The sequence below is a fragment of the Mastacembelus armatus genome, chromosome 12 (genome assembly GCF_900324485.2).
Source record: "Mastacembelus armatus chromosome 12, fMasArm1.2, whole genome shotgun sequence".
Classification (NCBI taxonomy): domain Eukaryota; kingdom Metazoa; phylum Chordata; class Actinopteri; order Synbranchiformes; family Mastacembelidae; genus Mastacembelus; species Mastacembelus armatus.
In genome coordinates, this window is record NC_046644.1 from 13520044 (window position 1) to 13535858 (window position 15815).

Consider the following 15815-nt stretch of genomic DNA (forward strand, 5'->3'; position numbering starts at 1 on the left):
CTGCCTCATGCAGACAACTCTTGAGATGTGCTTGATCATGGTCACAAAAATAGGACACTGGAACCAAGCGGGAACATTATCGCTGGATACCAGGCTTCCAACGAATAGCAGAGAGGAGCCACTCCTTTCTTCCAATACACCATGACATTCACTTATCCAAAAAGCAAAGGAACTGATGAGACCACACACAACTGTACACATGAAGAGTGTACACATGGGCAGACGCAAACATACACGCACAGACACACGCACTCCAATTAATGATTGATTTCCACACTTGGTTGTTTCATTTCATTGTAGAAATGCCAAGGAAGATTTCTGTAGTGTGTTGATTAGTGAGAGTGACATTTGAGATGACTTTGGGCCTAGTCCTGACCAGAACAGCAGACGGCTTGGCCAAAAAAAAGTCAGGGTATGCACTCTGAAGCTGATGCTAGCATTTCCACAACACTGCATTGTTAGTTGTAAAGGAGGCTCAACAGACTTTCATGGGAACTGACTTCTTCCAGTACCCCTTGCTTTCACTCAAGGCAAAGGATCTTGAGAGTAAAAGTGATCTAAACACAGCATTGAACAAAAAAAGGAGGCGAGGCTATGGCGTCCAAAGGATATGGGACAAGGAAAGGAAACAAATGTGTCAAAAAGGAGACTCTTCGCTCAAAACATTCCCCACCTTACTATGGGATAGGATCAGGATCTTTCAGCAGTCAAGGCTTTCCAATTATGTATCCTCCAATACAAGCCCCCTCTAAATGAGCCTGCTGAATGAGCAGTTATTACAGGGGGTAGGCAAGCACTATACAGATATATAATAACCCCATGGAAAACCAAAAAGGGGAAAAAGGTTATTACATTTCTCCCTGCTTGCCTGAACCCATATGGCTAAGTGCTGCCAGAAAACAACAGCAGCAGGGATCTTGCCACCTCATGTCAATGGGAAGCAGGCCACAGACGAAGGCAACCAGGAAAAACCTGGTCTGAAGGTCTATGCACGCACACAGACTAGACAAATATAAGAAATGAGAAATGACCTCCGCTGCTGGGGGCAAAAAAGAGAAAGACCACAGGACCGCCATGCATTTACCACCACCAGATTCCTAGAAAAACCCCATATGTGTCTGCACGCTTGATTGCATGGCTGCACATGTGAAAAATAGACAAAGCGATTACCGCCGTGTTTATGTTTGAAAAGTAATGCAAGTCAGTCTCCACTGGGTAAACAGGGAATCTAACTGTGGTTTAGAGAATGAGGTGGGGGCTAGGTGGGGGGCACGGGAGGTAAAACAGAGAAAAGAATTTAGAAGAAGAAAGTGTGATAGTTAGCTAATGCATATAGTCTAATATGGCAAATGTATGGCAATGAAATCAGCAGTATGTCATGTCCTGCTGGTCCAAGACAAGGTTCAGCAAAGAAAATCCTTTAGTGAGATGATCAGCACAGCAGTCATTACTAGACATTACTAGCTGAAATGAGGTGGATATCCTATACTTTATTGATCACCACAGATCATGCATTTCCCAGAATACTATAGATCCATAATAATTCTGTGTTGGCCAGATATAGGTGAGAAACAAGCCACATCCATTATGCTTCATATCAGAGAAGCAATTGTTTTGACACAGAAGGTTCCATCAGAACATTGACTGTAATGGTGTAAGACACTTTTGTTCAGTCATGACATTTGCATTCAGGAGCTGGTGATGCCCCCTGTGGTTACAATAACACACAGTACTACCATTTCACAAATATGCCACAATTCATCTTCACTGACCTTATCGATGTTGAACAAATTGAGCTGAAATGTAATCACCCCCTGCTTAGAAACAGAAGACAAGATCAGTGAACAGCAAGGCCAGTGAGCATCAGCAACAACACCAGCTGCAGATTCCAAGCCTTGACGTCATTAAGACTCTGCAGAATTACCGGCACCAAAATACTGTTTGGACCTTTCACTTTTGTAAAAGCCTGTCGTGACTTACAAGAAGGCAAGCAAGGCCACTGTGACCTCTTCAATATATTAATCTGTTTGTCTAGTCTAAGCTGACCATATTACTGTCCATCTTCGGAGACTAATACATGAAAACACTAGCCAGCTGGCCCACAGTATTGATTTATAAGATGATCACCAGTTGTGGTAAAGAGTCTAAGTCAGCACGCACAGAACACCATCAATGGTGACCTAAGTGTGTGTGTGTGTGTCTTTGTGTCTTTATGCGTACACACCACTGTGTTTATGTGTGGACTTTCCAATCACTCTGGGCTAATGGTGTTAACAAATGAACTAACAGGCTGCTTCTAGGAACCTTATCAGAAGTACTTCCAGGAAATTGGACACTGTGGGCAGCTGGAGGGTTGGTTCATCCAGAGGTTGATAGGGTGTTGCCATATCAGTAGAAAACCCTCAAACAGCACCTATTGGCTTTTAAGTGTGCCAAGTCTGACTGAGGACATTTTAAGCAACTGATCAATTTGTTAGTTTAACATCTTATTATCTTCTACTGATAAGTCAATAAAAAAATAAATACCACATAAGAGAAAAAGTGAAAAGAACTAATGAAAACATACAATTTCAAATAAGTTATTATATGTAACCTTATTATTACCTATAAGATTTGGTGTAAGTGGTACAGACTTTTTTCTGTACCATAATAGGAAAGTATGTACTAACTACTATAGTTAAAGTTTTATGGACCAAATGTTGAAAAGAACATAGCATACACTGGCCAAAGACAGTTTATATGAATCTTTTAATGATCTATAGGAACTTGCGCTCTCCTTGGTACTGAAATTATGTTTCTGGAATTGAAACTTCAATTTTTTTCTTTCTATGTGTGGATTACATGGTGAGACTTGCTAGATTAAGCTGTGTGGCAGGTTATTACCTAGAGCTGGCAGCAGCATTCACAACGTGCGACTTTTTGAATTTTCAAATTCTTTTTAAATAACTTGAATGGGAAAATGTTATAAAATACCAAAGTACCAGGCATATTTGCGTTCACTATTATGTTCATTCTACCAATACCCAATACCAATAAGTATATTTTACAAGGCCCCCTAATGAAAGAGTCCCCTGCCCTTCGCAAACATACGTTATCTGCTCCACCCTCAGGTATGTGTGTGTACTGCTGCCATCTTTTTCTTTTTCTTGCAAATACATCGTTACTTTTGTGCCCTTCCTGCCCCTTCTAAAAAAGTTCTAGACACGCCCCCGTGAGGGGTTGCAGTAATGCGTTATAATGAGAGCATGACAGCAGCCACTCGGCAAGATATAGAGCATTTTGACCCATTAGACTCACAACCAATTTGTTCAAAAGGCTTGCCATAATTCAGTCACAGCAACACAGGGCCACTGGCAAGCTACACAGGCGTAAGTGTATTTATTTATCCAATGAGGTATTTTTCTCTGGCACTGAAACAGGGGAGTATCTGTGTGTGTGTGTGTGTGTGTGTGTGTGCGCGCGCGCGCGCGCATCTGTGTGTATGCGTGTATTTGCATGCACACATTAGGCCCGTAAGCAAGACCACCTTGGTCGAGTCCAAGCCAATTCCAAGACTGGTTCCAGTCGAATTCAACTCAAGACCAGGTTTAAAGGAAGCCAAGACCAAGAACAGAGCAACTACGTATTCAATACCAAGACAAAGATGGAGAAACCTCAAATGCAAAACATAATTATTAGGTTTCTTACAGAAGATTAGACACAAGGAAGAATGTACAAATAGATATACATATAACTGAAGACTGCATGGATAGACTTTGACAGTTACCTACATAGTCTAAGGGCAAAATTATTTTTGTATTGCTAGGAAAATTAATAAACCTAGCAGTAATAATAAAATATCAATATGTTATTCACTATTGTAAGAAAAAAAAGGAAAAGAAGAACACCACTATTTACACAGACAGTTTTCTTTAAGGTTTAGTGATAAAAAGACATTTAAAAATATAATGGATGTAAAAGGAATGTTATACAAACTTTTTCCTACCAAAGAAAAGTCAACAATTAACAGTGACGTCTCTAAATTATCCAAAATAAAAGGGACACTATTCTGGAAATACATTTTACTGTTGATTTAACGTTACTTTTTCAATTGTATTTCACATTGCTGTAAATACAGTATATTAAAGCTGGAAATCTCAAAACTCTGGACATATTTGCACTAAAAATACAGCAAGAGGTAAGTTTTCTCTTTCTGTGTGCATTGACTAACATGTTTTTAGGAAATACTCAGGTCTATCCAGTACTGGGTGACAGGATCACTCTTCCAGGTATTATTTCCCCCAAATCCTAAACTTGTCACTGGTAATATCAGGACTTGGCACATGTACAAAGAAATACTTTAGTCCTCATTCTCCTCTTTGACAGTGAAACAGAGCAGGCTAAGAAAAGGGCAGACATGCCAGTCTACTTTTCTACTACTTAATTTGGTTTCTTTTCTGTCTTTTCAGGGATGGGGTAATTTCACGTTGTAACTAAATCCCACTCTGGCTTCATAATGAGGAGATTGATGTGAAAGGGACATGACATGTCCTGTCAAACAGTCAGGGAGCCAGGGAGAGGCCACTGAAAGATGCAGGTAGGTGTAGAATGAGGGAGGAAGGGGGGCAAAGAAAGAATGACAGGTCAATGTAAGCCAAGTAGTGGGCATACACTAACGCATGCATACAAATAGGTATACACATATAGGTATGACCTCATATGCTGGACAACTGAGCCTCTTTATGATTGCTTCAGTGGATTTGAGGCAAAAAGGAACTTCATCTCTGAGAAAGCTTTTTCAACACGGCAGCTGTCTCTCCAGATAGACCCAGCCAAGTAGAAAGACAGTCTTAAGCAAAATTGTGTGTGAAAAAGACACACACACACAAAAAGCGCGAGAGTGAGAGAGAGAGAGAGAGAGAGAGAGAATGAGCGGCTGTGTGTGCAGGGACAGATTGTTGTGTCATTCGTCTTTAATGCAATATATGTATGTGCCTTTCATACTAGTAGCAGCAGTTGCAGCCATGAGAAGAAAAGAAAGAGGAAAAGAGGAGCAGAGTGATGGACTCCCCTCCCTCCTAAGAGGTCGATGACATCAATAAGAAGCTAATAATCTTGCCTCAAGCTACCTCAGAAGGGCTTGCCAGAGCAATCCACTGCAGTCTACCCCTTCTCCTCCTCCTTATACATCTCACTCTCTACATCCCCAGAAGACCACGGATTGGGTAGGGGGAGAGAGAAGGATGGATAGCGACGTGTTTGGAAGAGAGGGAAGAGAGACATTTTAGTCTTCCTCACGTTTAGCTATCGATGAGGCCCACTAGGGACTGTCTGCTATTGATTGTGCCTGCTTTTCTTTGGGGCTGTGATGCTTGTTATGGTTGTTATTGGTGGCACGTACAGGGGACTTTGTGGTGTGTGTTTTTCTGAATTCATGTATAGACACACATACATACATACCTGTATATGTACACCAACATGAACACACACATGCACACACATATATGCTGTGCATGTGTCGTTGTGTAGTGTGTGTGTTGTTGTTGTTGCCTGCAGTAATTTTCAAAAGGAAAGGTAATTAGATGCTTGATTGGGGGGAGCGTGAACCAGTCTGCTCCCTATGGTGTGTGCATGTGTGTGTGTTGGGTGTGAGTCACCTGCAAACAGCTCTGCATTTGCTTACACACACATACAGAAGACATGCACCGGATGTTTGGTAGGAAGACAATGTCAAGATGAAGCCCAAACAGAGCAAAATGTGGTAAACTAAATGTCAAGTGACGCCAGAGACCCCTCCTAAATTTCCTTATGGAAAAGAAATCTGATATGATTAACTTTCACTGCACAAAGATCCAGACTTCTCGTACAGGATGAATCATAACCACAACATGTGGCCATTAAGCTGATATTACATTCAGCTGTGCACGCTTGTTTAGATACAGACACACACATATATATCTCACACATATACACATCGACTTCCCCACAGCAGGAGAAAACCATGATGTCATCTTTTTTATGTGTTCTGTATTACAGTGCTCAGTGGTCAAAGTTAACCAACTAATGCCACCTAGAGGTGAAATTTTACAACTGCATCAGTCAACTTTAAAGGAGAACAGATATATACGGTATGAAAGGATTACACAACCCCCATATGGTTTGCAATTGTACATAAGTAAAGTATACTGAACAATATGTGTATGCCAGTTAGACTTGTTAGAGAAAAAAAAGAGTGTTGTTACAGGGCTCACTTCACGCAGTAAGTTTTTGCAGAAGTCATAGTATAACCACATCAACCTTTTATACAAAACTGCTAGCTGTAAGTAATTCATAAAAGCCAGAATTGAAAATAAACCATCTTATCCATGACATGCAGACATTTGTTTATTTTTATTCCTATAAATCAAAACTATATATGATGTTAGTATAAACTGATAGTTCCTGAATGTGAATGTTTTTGCCTTACTACATAATTTCGTCACTTGAATTTTTGTCATTTTGTTTGACAGTAAGATTACTTTCTCAAACTCTCCCTTGCCTTCTACACATGTCCATATTTAGCTGCACACAAACACGCACACACATTTTCTCACCTCTTTGGTTACGTTGTCTTGGACCAGACTGTAGAGGGGCACCACACGGCTGACTTCCAAAAGCACAGGGGTGGGGGAAGGCTGCTCTTCGGTTCTGCCGTTACCATTGCGGCCTCTCCCCGACACTCCTCCCATCATGGCCTGGTGATGGCACAGGTGGCAGCCAGCTGGACAGTTGCCCTTCTCCTCACAGCGGATCTCCACGCCATTCACCATATCATCAGACAACAGTTGACTCTTCTGCAGTGCCAACAAGTAGCTGATGAAAGGAACCGACTTCAGTTCTCGACGTCCACCAACACCTTGGTCTGTTGCCTCTGGAGGGGTAGGCAGCAGAAAAAGGGACATTAGGAAAGGTATTCTTAGGATGGGGTGAGGACAAAGACAGGTTAATGAAAATAATCATTAACATTCATTTCAGGGAGACATGGAAAAACAGCTTATTCTCACAACAGCCATCATGCCGAAATGTTTACTTTCCAATTTGTAAAAACAATCCCCTTTTTCTTAACCTTCTCATTTTTATTTCTGTAAAATAATTTGTGAATCTTCCCATGTAGTGGCAAAGAACTTTCACAGTCCCTCAGTTACATAAAGCGTCTACATCTGGATTTCATTTTACTTGATGCCAAGGAAAAGAAGGAAAAAAAACAACATCTAATTCCTTACTGTCATCAGCTTTCATAGAGCAAGGATGAATGGGAGGGCGGGGTGTCACTGGCTTCTTCTACTGAGTGTCAATTACCACCATGCAAAAAGAAGCGGCAGCGACAGAAGCAGGGGAGGAGTAGAAACAGCAGAAAACGCTACTTGGGTGTTGAGTGTCTCACTTGGAGGACACATCAGGCCAGATGTTACAGTGGCACAAACCTCTCATCTGTGCTGATGTGGCAGATGTGCTTTTGTGTCTATTTTCTTTACAAGAACAGAGGGAATGTGACTTTCCAAATACTTAATATAATATTTTTTTCTGGTGACAAAAAATATGTATTAAAATTGGGATTACTGTCTTATGATGTACCACTGACATATTATGCAGACTGACAAACTGTTTGTTTCCTAATGAAAAAGGACACAGAGAGCTGAGGCCTTGACAAAAATCAATAAATAAAACACATAGATGCAGCCCCACACACATACATACATAGGCTGATTTATAAGATTACCAATTTTTACAGTTTTGATTTCAGCTATACACATAAACAAAACTGGCAACAAAGCTGTAACCAGGAAAACCCCAAATCCAAAGGAAGTGGATAAGCCAGCAGGAAAAGCCCTCAACATTGTTAAAAGTGGGCTAATTGTGACCAATTAGAGTTAATATTTTAAATGACTTATTTCCTGTTAGCAATTCTAATAGCAGTAAAATCAAACATCTTTCAAACTGTTCTCAGTGGCAAAAAACAAAACAAAAAAAAAAAAACATATAGTGCATGAACTCAAATACCACAAGTGTTGGAGTGAGAGATGGAGAGAAACATGTCTAAATGTGTCTCCATGTGCAATTTCACTTGGACTCCTGCAATATCAACAGTGCTAAATAAGTTAACCTAAGACACGAAAAGGGTGTGTAAACTTTCACGTATTCATTTCTTAAACACAAACACATGGGCTTTACCAGGAGGCATTTAAGGGCTCTGAGAAAAAATAACACAGGTGGCAACAGTTTCAAGTGTTATTTTCTATCCAATATTATTCGAAGGAGGAAAATTACACAGGTGTCAAATTGATGTGATATTTCATTGACATTCAAATACAGCATGAAAAACTAAATGTTAAATTATTCAGCCATAACGCATCTCAATTGAGTTTTCAATTTCAAACTAAAGCATGTAATCGATAAAAAGAGATTAAAAGTAAAGATGCTTTCTGTTGCCAGCAGAAATATTGGGGACATGACTACAGTGAATATTCTGGCAAGGGTACTCAATTAATTTAACTTAAAAATCTAAAAACTATTGGTATCAGATTAAAAAAGCCTTACAATATATCATATTCACAAAGAACACAAGGCCTTTATGCCCTCTGGTGTAACTATGACCCTGGTACGCATTTATGTGTGAGACAGAACCAGTACATACAACTATTTATGTATGTCTTTGTGGCTTACTCCCCGTATGTCTGTATGACACTGGCAAGCAGTTGAAAGGGTGGGTGGTAACTTCATGCGCAGCAGAATGTAAACAGGCTCAAGGGGTGGCCCAAGAGCCCAATTATATACATTTCTTGAGGCAACACAGACATGGAGAAGAGCTGTCGTCACTCATTTCTCACAATATGGCCCTGTAGCTGAGGCCGGCTGTGGCTAGTCACTGTAATTAACTCCCATTCTCTCACCTTATAGTTGTTTATATCTATGTTCAAAGTTGCCTTCAATGAAAGACAAATATGGAGAGTAAACGATAATCAAGGTAACATTACCGTCAAAGTAAGATGACATCAGTAGTGCAAAGAGAATTTCTTCCTGTACAATGTTATTGTCTCAATTTTATATATGTTTGACTTCTTTAAGGTTTTCACAGTAACCTTAACTTTGAGAATCACAAACTGCTGTAACATAAGTACTTTGCCTGTGTGTGTCTGTTTATTTGTCTGATGTATGACATCACTGAAATCTGAATGGTGTGTACGGAGAAATTAAATTGGACCACATGTGTTTTTGTGGAGTTAATGAAGTGGCGTGTTGTGTCGCCACAATAAAACCTGACCACTCTTTGCTGTGTGGCATGAATGTGATGCTTATGCAACACCTGCCTGTTAACAAACACAGTGAATTTTTCAGTCATTGATCTCACACTGCCTTTGTTAATTGAAATGTCTGTAGACTGGTTGCAGTATAATTAGTCACAAGGAACCCATCCGCCTCGGCCAGGGTTATGTTGCCCAGGAAACAACAGCACAGGTGTCAGATATCTTACATAGCGATTTAATACAGATGTTGTTAGATATGGTTCCTGCTGGCATTCTTGCAATAAAAAAATTAATATATTCAGTGACTAATAATATGCTAACCTAAATGCCTATTCAATATTTCTTTAGAACCTAATTGTATAAAAGAAAATCAGCCAATCAAACCAAAGAAAAGCACATCACTTCCTAATCCTCATGCTTGTACAGAGCCTACTCACTGTGTGTAGAAGCAATATAAACAGCTTCCAGTAGACTTATACTTCCATCTTGTGGTCCCCCTTTGCAATTACAATTATGCTCAAAAGCTGTAAAACATTTTCATAACATCTGGATGTTTTTAAATGCAGCTGTAACCTGTTGGCAGTCCTTGAGGTTCTCTCTCATTTTCCAAGTTACAGGTCTATTTACTTGCTCGCTCAAGTTAACAGATTCTTTAATGTTTGATATGCGTATTATACAGGTGCAGGGACAATGTCTTTCTTAGAATAACTGTTTCAGGATATATATTGCAGGATATTCAACTGGTATGAAAGAAATTGCAATGTTAATAGGATAATTAGTTATAATAGGTACGGGACAAGAAAACCAATAAATTCCAATTTGCCTGACAAATTATTTTTGCCCCTTGTTGGTAGACAGAGCACTAATTTGATATTGATCTAATCTGCTCATATTGCAAGTCAAATATCAAGTCAAGTAGTAGAACAGTATCAAAAAGTACAACACAACATACCTGGGTCATGGCGTGTTCATGTGGCACAAGCCGGACAGCCAACAGGCCCACAGCAGCCAATCAAAACAAACGTCACACTCAGAGCCGTGCGTATTGCGTAACACCGCCGGGGGAGCGCACGTAACGTCATCAACACTGCAGTCTGTCACTAGCAGCTGCAGTAGCACGCCCATCAGGACCTCTGTACTTGCAACCAGCTCAGACTGAATAAAAGGTAATATTTGAAAGCGGAAATGTCGAGATAGAAACATTACGATGAGTCTCTGCTTTAGAGAGCTTTGAATTCACGTTCATTAAACTCAGCCCTGCTTTATTGTCGCATTGTGTCTAAACGACAGCGTTAACGTTTGCTATGTTGTGATGAGGCCTCCAGCTGACCTGTCTGAAATTGGCAATTCTCACTGTAAATTCGTTTTGAAGGAAGGCCAAACTATTTTTGAGCAACGACGTATGATGGCGATTAGCTAGATATAACCTCGTTAGTACGACAACGCTGTGGCTGGGAAAGATCGCGTGTCTGTTAGCTTGCTGAATACTAAATAAGCTTGCCCACCATTATCAAAATTGCCTTATTGTGGAAGATAACGTTACTTGTATTTCCAACAAGAGGAAGTCCTGGGCTGTAAATTTAGCGTTGCCTAGTAAATGACACACCCTCTTGGCAAAGGTTAAGTGGTGTTACTTCCTTTTATTACTATAAAAACAGTGCTGCATCCACCTTAGGCCAACAGTGAGCAATAACTAGCATGCTTATTTGGACACAAGTTAGTGATGCTATATTTTACAATCAGTAAAATTCCATACAGAATGATTAAATGTTATGAAATATAATTCCTTTGTTTTGTTTTTTTTCCTCAACCAAGGAAAATACCATAATGGCGGTTGCATCTTCCCCACTGGACCCCGATCTGATGAGGGAGGTTCTTGAATGCCCTATCTGCTTGGAGACATACAACCAGGAGCAAATGAGACCCAAACTCCTGCAATGTGGTCACACAGTGTGCCGGCAGTGTCTAGAGAAGCTATTGGCTAATACCATCAATGGTGTGCGCTGCCCCTTCTGTAGCAAGGTCTCCCGTATGAGTAGCATTTCCCAGCTGGCAGATAATCTCACTGTGCTCAAGATCTTAGACTGTACTATGTCCTGCAGTGCTGCTGCTGCCGCCTTAATGTGCAAGTCCTGCTGCAGCCGTTTACCACGACAATACTGCCATGACTGTGCCACAGTTCTCTGTGAGATCTGTAAAGGGGAGGGCCATTTGCATCAAGGCCATTCAATCCAACTGATTAGGGTAGCTGCTGAACAGCGTCGTAAAGAACTGGGTGGCAAGCTGGCTGCCCTGCGTGATATTATGGGTGAGATTCAGAAGAAAAAGACCGCTATTGAAAACATTTCCAAGTCTCTGAGACTGAAGTACCGGGCAGTGCAGCAGGATTATACTACAGCAGAACTACGTCTTCAGGAAGAGCTCAGCATGTCTCGAAGAAAATTCACAGCTTCGATGGCAGAAGTAGAAAAGCTTAATGGGCAGGTCCTGGAGGAGCAGACGTATCTCCTTAACATTGCAGAGGTTAAAGTGGTATCACGCTGTGATTATTTGACAATGAGGGTGAGGCAGACTGATATTGCCTTACTAAAGGATGATGTTGGAGCCAGTGATGATGAGGAGCTAGATCTGCGGAGCAGCTTGCCCACCACGTTTCAGCTGAAAGAACCAGAGCTGGTCAGAACAGAGCACTCTAAACCTGTAGAAGTGGGCCAGCTGATCACAAACACTTACACTGTCAATGCAGATGATGAGAGTGGGTTGGAGATTGCACTCGAGGGTGATATAGAGGGTGTTGCTGGGGCAGTTGGGGCTACAGGTGGTGCAATGGGGGTTCCAGTGGATCTTTACCGAGATATTGACATGGTTGCTGCTGTTGAGGAGGCGGTATGTGGTTCACCAGGTAGCTTTAAGTCAAAGTCCATGGATGCAGGTGGGGGATCACCTGGAGGAGCTGGGGCAAGTGCAGGGCCTCCAGTCTGCCAGTTTGTGAAGAAGATGGGATGTAAGGGAACGTTACCTGGTATGTTCAATTTACCTGTCAGCATCTGTGTAACACCACAAGGTGAGGTGCTGGTGGCTGACCGTGGCAACTACCGGGTCCAGATCTTTAATCGCAAAGGTTTCCAGCGTGAAATCCGCCGCAATGCCAGTAGCATTGACAACTTTGTCCTGAGCTTCCTTGGGGCTGACTTGCCTAACCTCATCCCATTATCTATCGCTGTCACTCCTCAAGGTCTGATTGGGGTCACTGACAATTATGATAATTCAGTTAAAGTCTACACTATGGATGGACACTGTGTGGCTTGCCACAAGAACCAACTGATTAAACCCTGGGGCATTACTGCCATGCCATCAGGCCAATTTGTGGTGTCAGATGTGGAAGGTGGCAAGCTGTGGTGTCTAGCAGTGGACCGCAATATAGGTGTGGTCAGCTACAACAGATTGTGCTCTGCAGTGCGGCCAAAGTTTGTGACGTGTGATGCAGGTGGAACAGTTTATTTCACCCAAGGCCTAGCCTTGAACTTTGAGAAACGTCATAATGAGCCACATCTGGAGGGTGGCTTCTCCATTGGTTCAGTGGGTACTGATGGTCAGCTGGGCAAGCAGCTCAGCCATTTCTTCTCAGAGACAGAAGACTTCCGCTGTATCACTGGCATGTGTGTGGACGCCAATGGGGATTTGCTTGTAACAGACAGTGGCAGGAAAGAGATCCTCCAGTTCCCCAAAGAGGGTGGATTCAAAATTCTCATCCAGGAAGGGCTGACCTGCCCTGTGGGAGTGGCCACCAACTTGAAAGGACAGCTGCTAGTGCTGGATTGTTGGGAACACTGTGTGAAAGTCTACACATACATTCAAAGGAGGCACTCCTCTACATCCTAGAGGAGTAGTCCATTCTATCTGCACATGAGCACGAGTTTTAGTAGGTATGAGTTGAGTGGTGTTTATGGAAATTTGGTAAAAGTAAAAAACACTGTAATCTGTCACTTTACTTTGGCTCCAGCTTTCACTGGTTTATCAAATAAATGTTCTAGTTAGCTTGGCTCACTTTAAAGTCTGAATTTTAATTTAATTCCTTAAATTAAAAATCAGCTACTTAAGCTGCCTCTTATCTGGTTATTTAATGGATCACAACACTAACACAGACCTAGCAACATTTTTACATTAAAAAAAAATACTGGTACAAGTTTTTACATTTAAATAAGTGAAAGAAGCCACTGATGTACAGACACAAAGAAAATCCGATTTTCCCTCCTCTATTACTGGCTGCTATATCCATCATACAGCCTGACAGTGTGTGGTGCATGGCTTTCACTGATTTGGCACAGATTTGCAACAAAAATGGGGAAGAATAGCTGAAAAGGCATAAAAGGCATACCGAGGCTTTTGGCCAGTGAAGCACTTTATTGTCAGTACATCACTTTTCCTAGTGTTAGATTTTTAGTAGCACAGAATAACACTAATGTTGCTGACTGCAGCTGGCAGCTTTAATATTTACTGTGCAGTGAGCTAATGGCAAAACCATAATTGAATTGCATTCAGTAACGTGTAGAATTATTCAGTTATCTATAGAAAAGAGGGTTGAACTACAAAATGGGGAGAAAAGCTAATATGTCACTTACTGGAATTCTGTGGGTTATGTAGCTTTTTACTGACACTGAAGAAATCTTTTGTATAGGCCTTTTATTGTTAAAAAACCTTTTTTTTTTTTCTTCGTTTTTGCAGGGTTGCTGAGTTTATGCAATCAGAATTAGGGTTACTATTTTTTTAAAATTTGTTGAGCACATTATATTTTTTCGACAGTGCTTATTAATACTGTCATTCATTATATAATTATCTTAAGCAGACATCTCCAACTGGAATAATGTTTACAGAATTTGTTCAAACTTCTGGTTCAGCTAAGAGAACATATTCCATGCCATTGTTTCCCCAGATCTGGATAGGGTTTGCGCAGTATTTGTAGGCACTGGTGGGACAGTTCAAAAATAGCACTACTAGGACAATAAGTGAACCTCCAGCATCACACACCAAACCTGGCTTTGCTACACTGGGATGTTGGTTCTGTGTTGCTGTGTCTTCCTCAGGTTTCTGCTCAACACTCGACAACTTGCAACCTGAGTGTTGATGAATATTGTGAAAACAACAGCCATATAAAATGTTTTGCTCATTACTGCTAGTGTTATTTACATAAAGCCAGTCTCTATCGGCATGCGTTTTATTTTACCATGTAAATTAAATTTTTTAGTCCAATACTGTGTGTAACATATTGTATGTCCATAAAGTCATACATATGCCTGCTCTGAGGCAATGAGTTTCCTCTAGGCCAGGTTTGCTCATAAGTGCATATTTTGCACCGACTTAGCCTTAAAATAAATAATTTCACAAAGCTGACCCTCACTTTGCACCTGGAGCCCTGTTAAACAGCAAAATACAAATATACATATCTGAGAATCAAACTGTATATTAAAAGAGTAAGTGTTTATAGTACCTTCTACATACGAAATTAGACTAGCGGAAAAAAAAATGTAATTTAAGTATCAAGTGAAATCTGTCACCGTCATCTTTGTGCTTTTCTGTTTTTACATGACATTTTATTCTTAGGCCATGTTATATGTCAACACTGAATAGATTTAGATTGAAGATAGATTCTGCTGCATGGTAAGCTCACATCAAAAACATTTTTTTCTGTGCTCTCACTTTATTCAAGTGGTCAGTAGAAGTAGTTACTAGAAAATATTCAGACTTACAGTGACAGAAAAACGCATAAAATGCTAGAAAAATCAAGTGTCCTTGTGTCAGTGCGCTGAACATCAGTGTCTCACATATTCTGTGTTGTTACATGTCATTGGAGAGAAGTTATTTCCTTGCATATGTCTTCAGAGTTCATTCATTTATATTATTGAAACATTATATGCAATATGCCTATGAACCAAACTCCTGCCCTTCAGGTGTTATGTACTTTGGAGGCTATGAATTTTACAAGTGTTGAACACATCTCTGTGTAGTCAAATTCATGTTTGTATTGTTCATTATCTGAGTGCAATAAACATTTATGGAACGCATAACTAAAATATACCTAGCATCATCATTAAATGTTACATTATTGGATTAATAGTATTGTGGGTATCTAGGCCGTTATCCGTGGTCCTTTTGGACCCTAAAATTGTTTTTCTTTTTTCCTAAGAGATGAGCAAATATGTAATAGTATTTACGAGGTATTTACTTTTGAAACTCAGTTGCCAATCAACCACACAGAATGGGTAGAATGAAAATCAGCATTTTTTGCATTACAAATAAACAGGATTAGAAAACTACCATTTAAATAGGACAGTGCTGCAAAAGATGCTTTTGGGATGCTGTTAAGTCACACTGATTCAATTCTTGCAGCTTACTCTGCCTTTTAACCAGAAGGCGAATTAAGGGAGGATGAAGACTCTAAACATAACCCAGTTTAGTTTGTATTCAGACAAAGTGGAATACCCCCTTCCTGTAAAATTATAATAAATCTTACTCTACTTCTGTCTACTGTGTGTTTGCAGTTACCACAAAAAA

At 40.5% G+C, this 15815-nt stretch overlaps 2 protein-coding genes across 2 annotated transcripts in view; one reads left to right on the top strand and one right to left on the bottom strand.

Annotated features, from left to right (window-relative positions):
* The window catches only part of astn2 (astrotactin 2), a 226584-nt gene that overhangs the window by 39299 nt on the left and 171470 nt on the right, over nucleotides 1–15815 (bottom strand). Inside the window, exon 17 of the mRNA XM_026297778.1 lies at nucleotides 6573–6889. Within this exon, the coding sequence (XP_026153563.1) occupies nucleotides 6573–6889 (317 nt within the window). The remainder of the gene's footprint in view (nucleotides 1–6572; nucleotides 6890–15815) is intronic.
* Nucleotides 10360–15317, top strand: trim32 (tripartite motif containing 32). The gene is made up of 2 exons (XM_026297779.1): nucleotides 10360–10429; nucleotides 11079–15317. The coding sequence occupies exon 2, from the start codon at nucleotides 11091–11093 to the stop codon at nucleotides 13143–13145; it is 2055 nt and encodes a 684-aa protein (XP_026153564.1). The 5' UTR covers nucleotides 10360–10429; nucleotides 11079–11090; the 3' UTR covers nucleotides 13146–15317.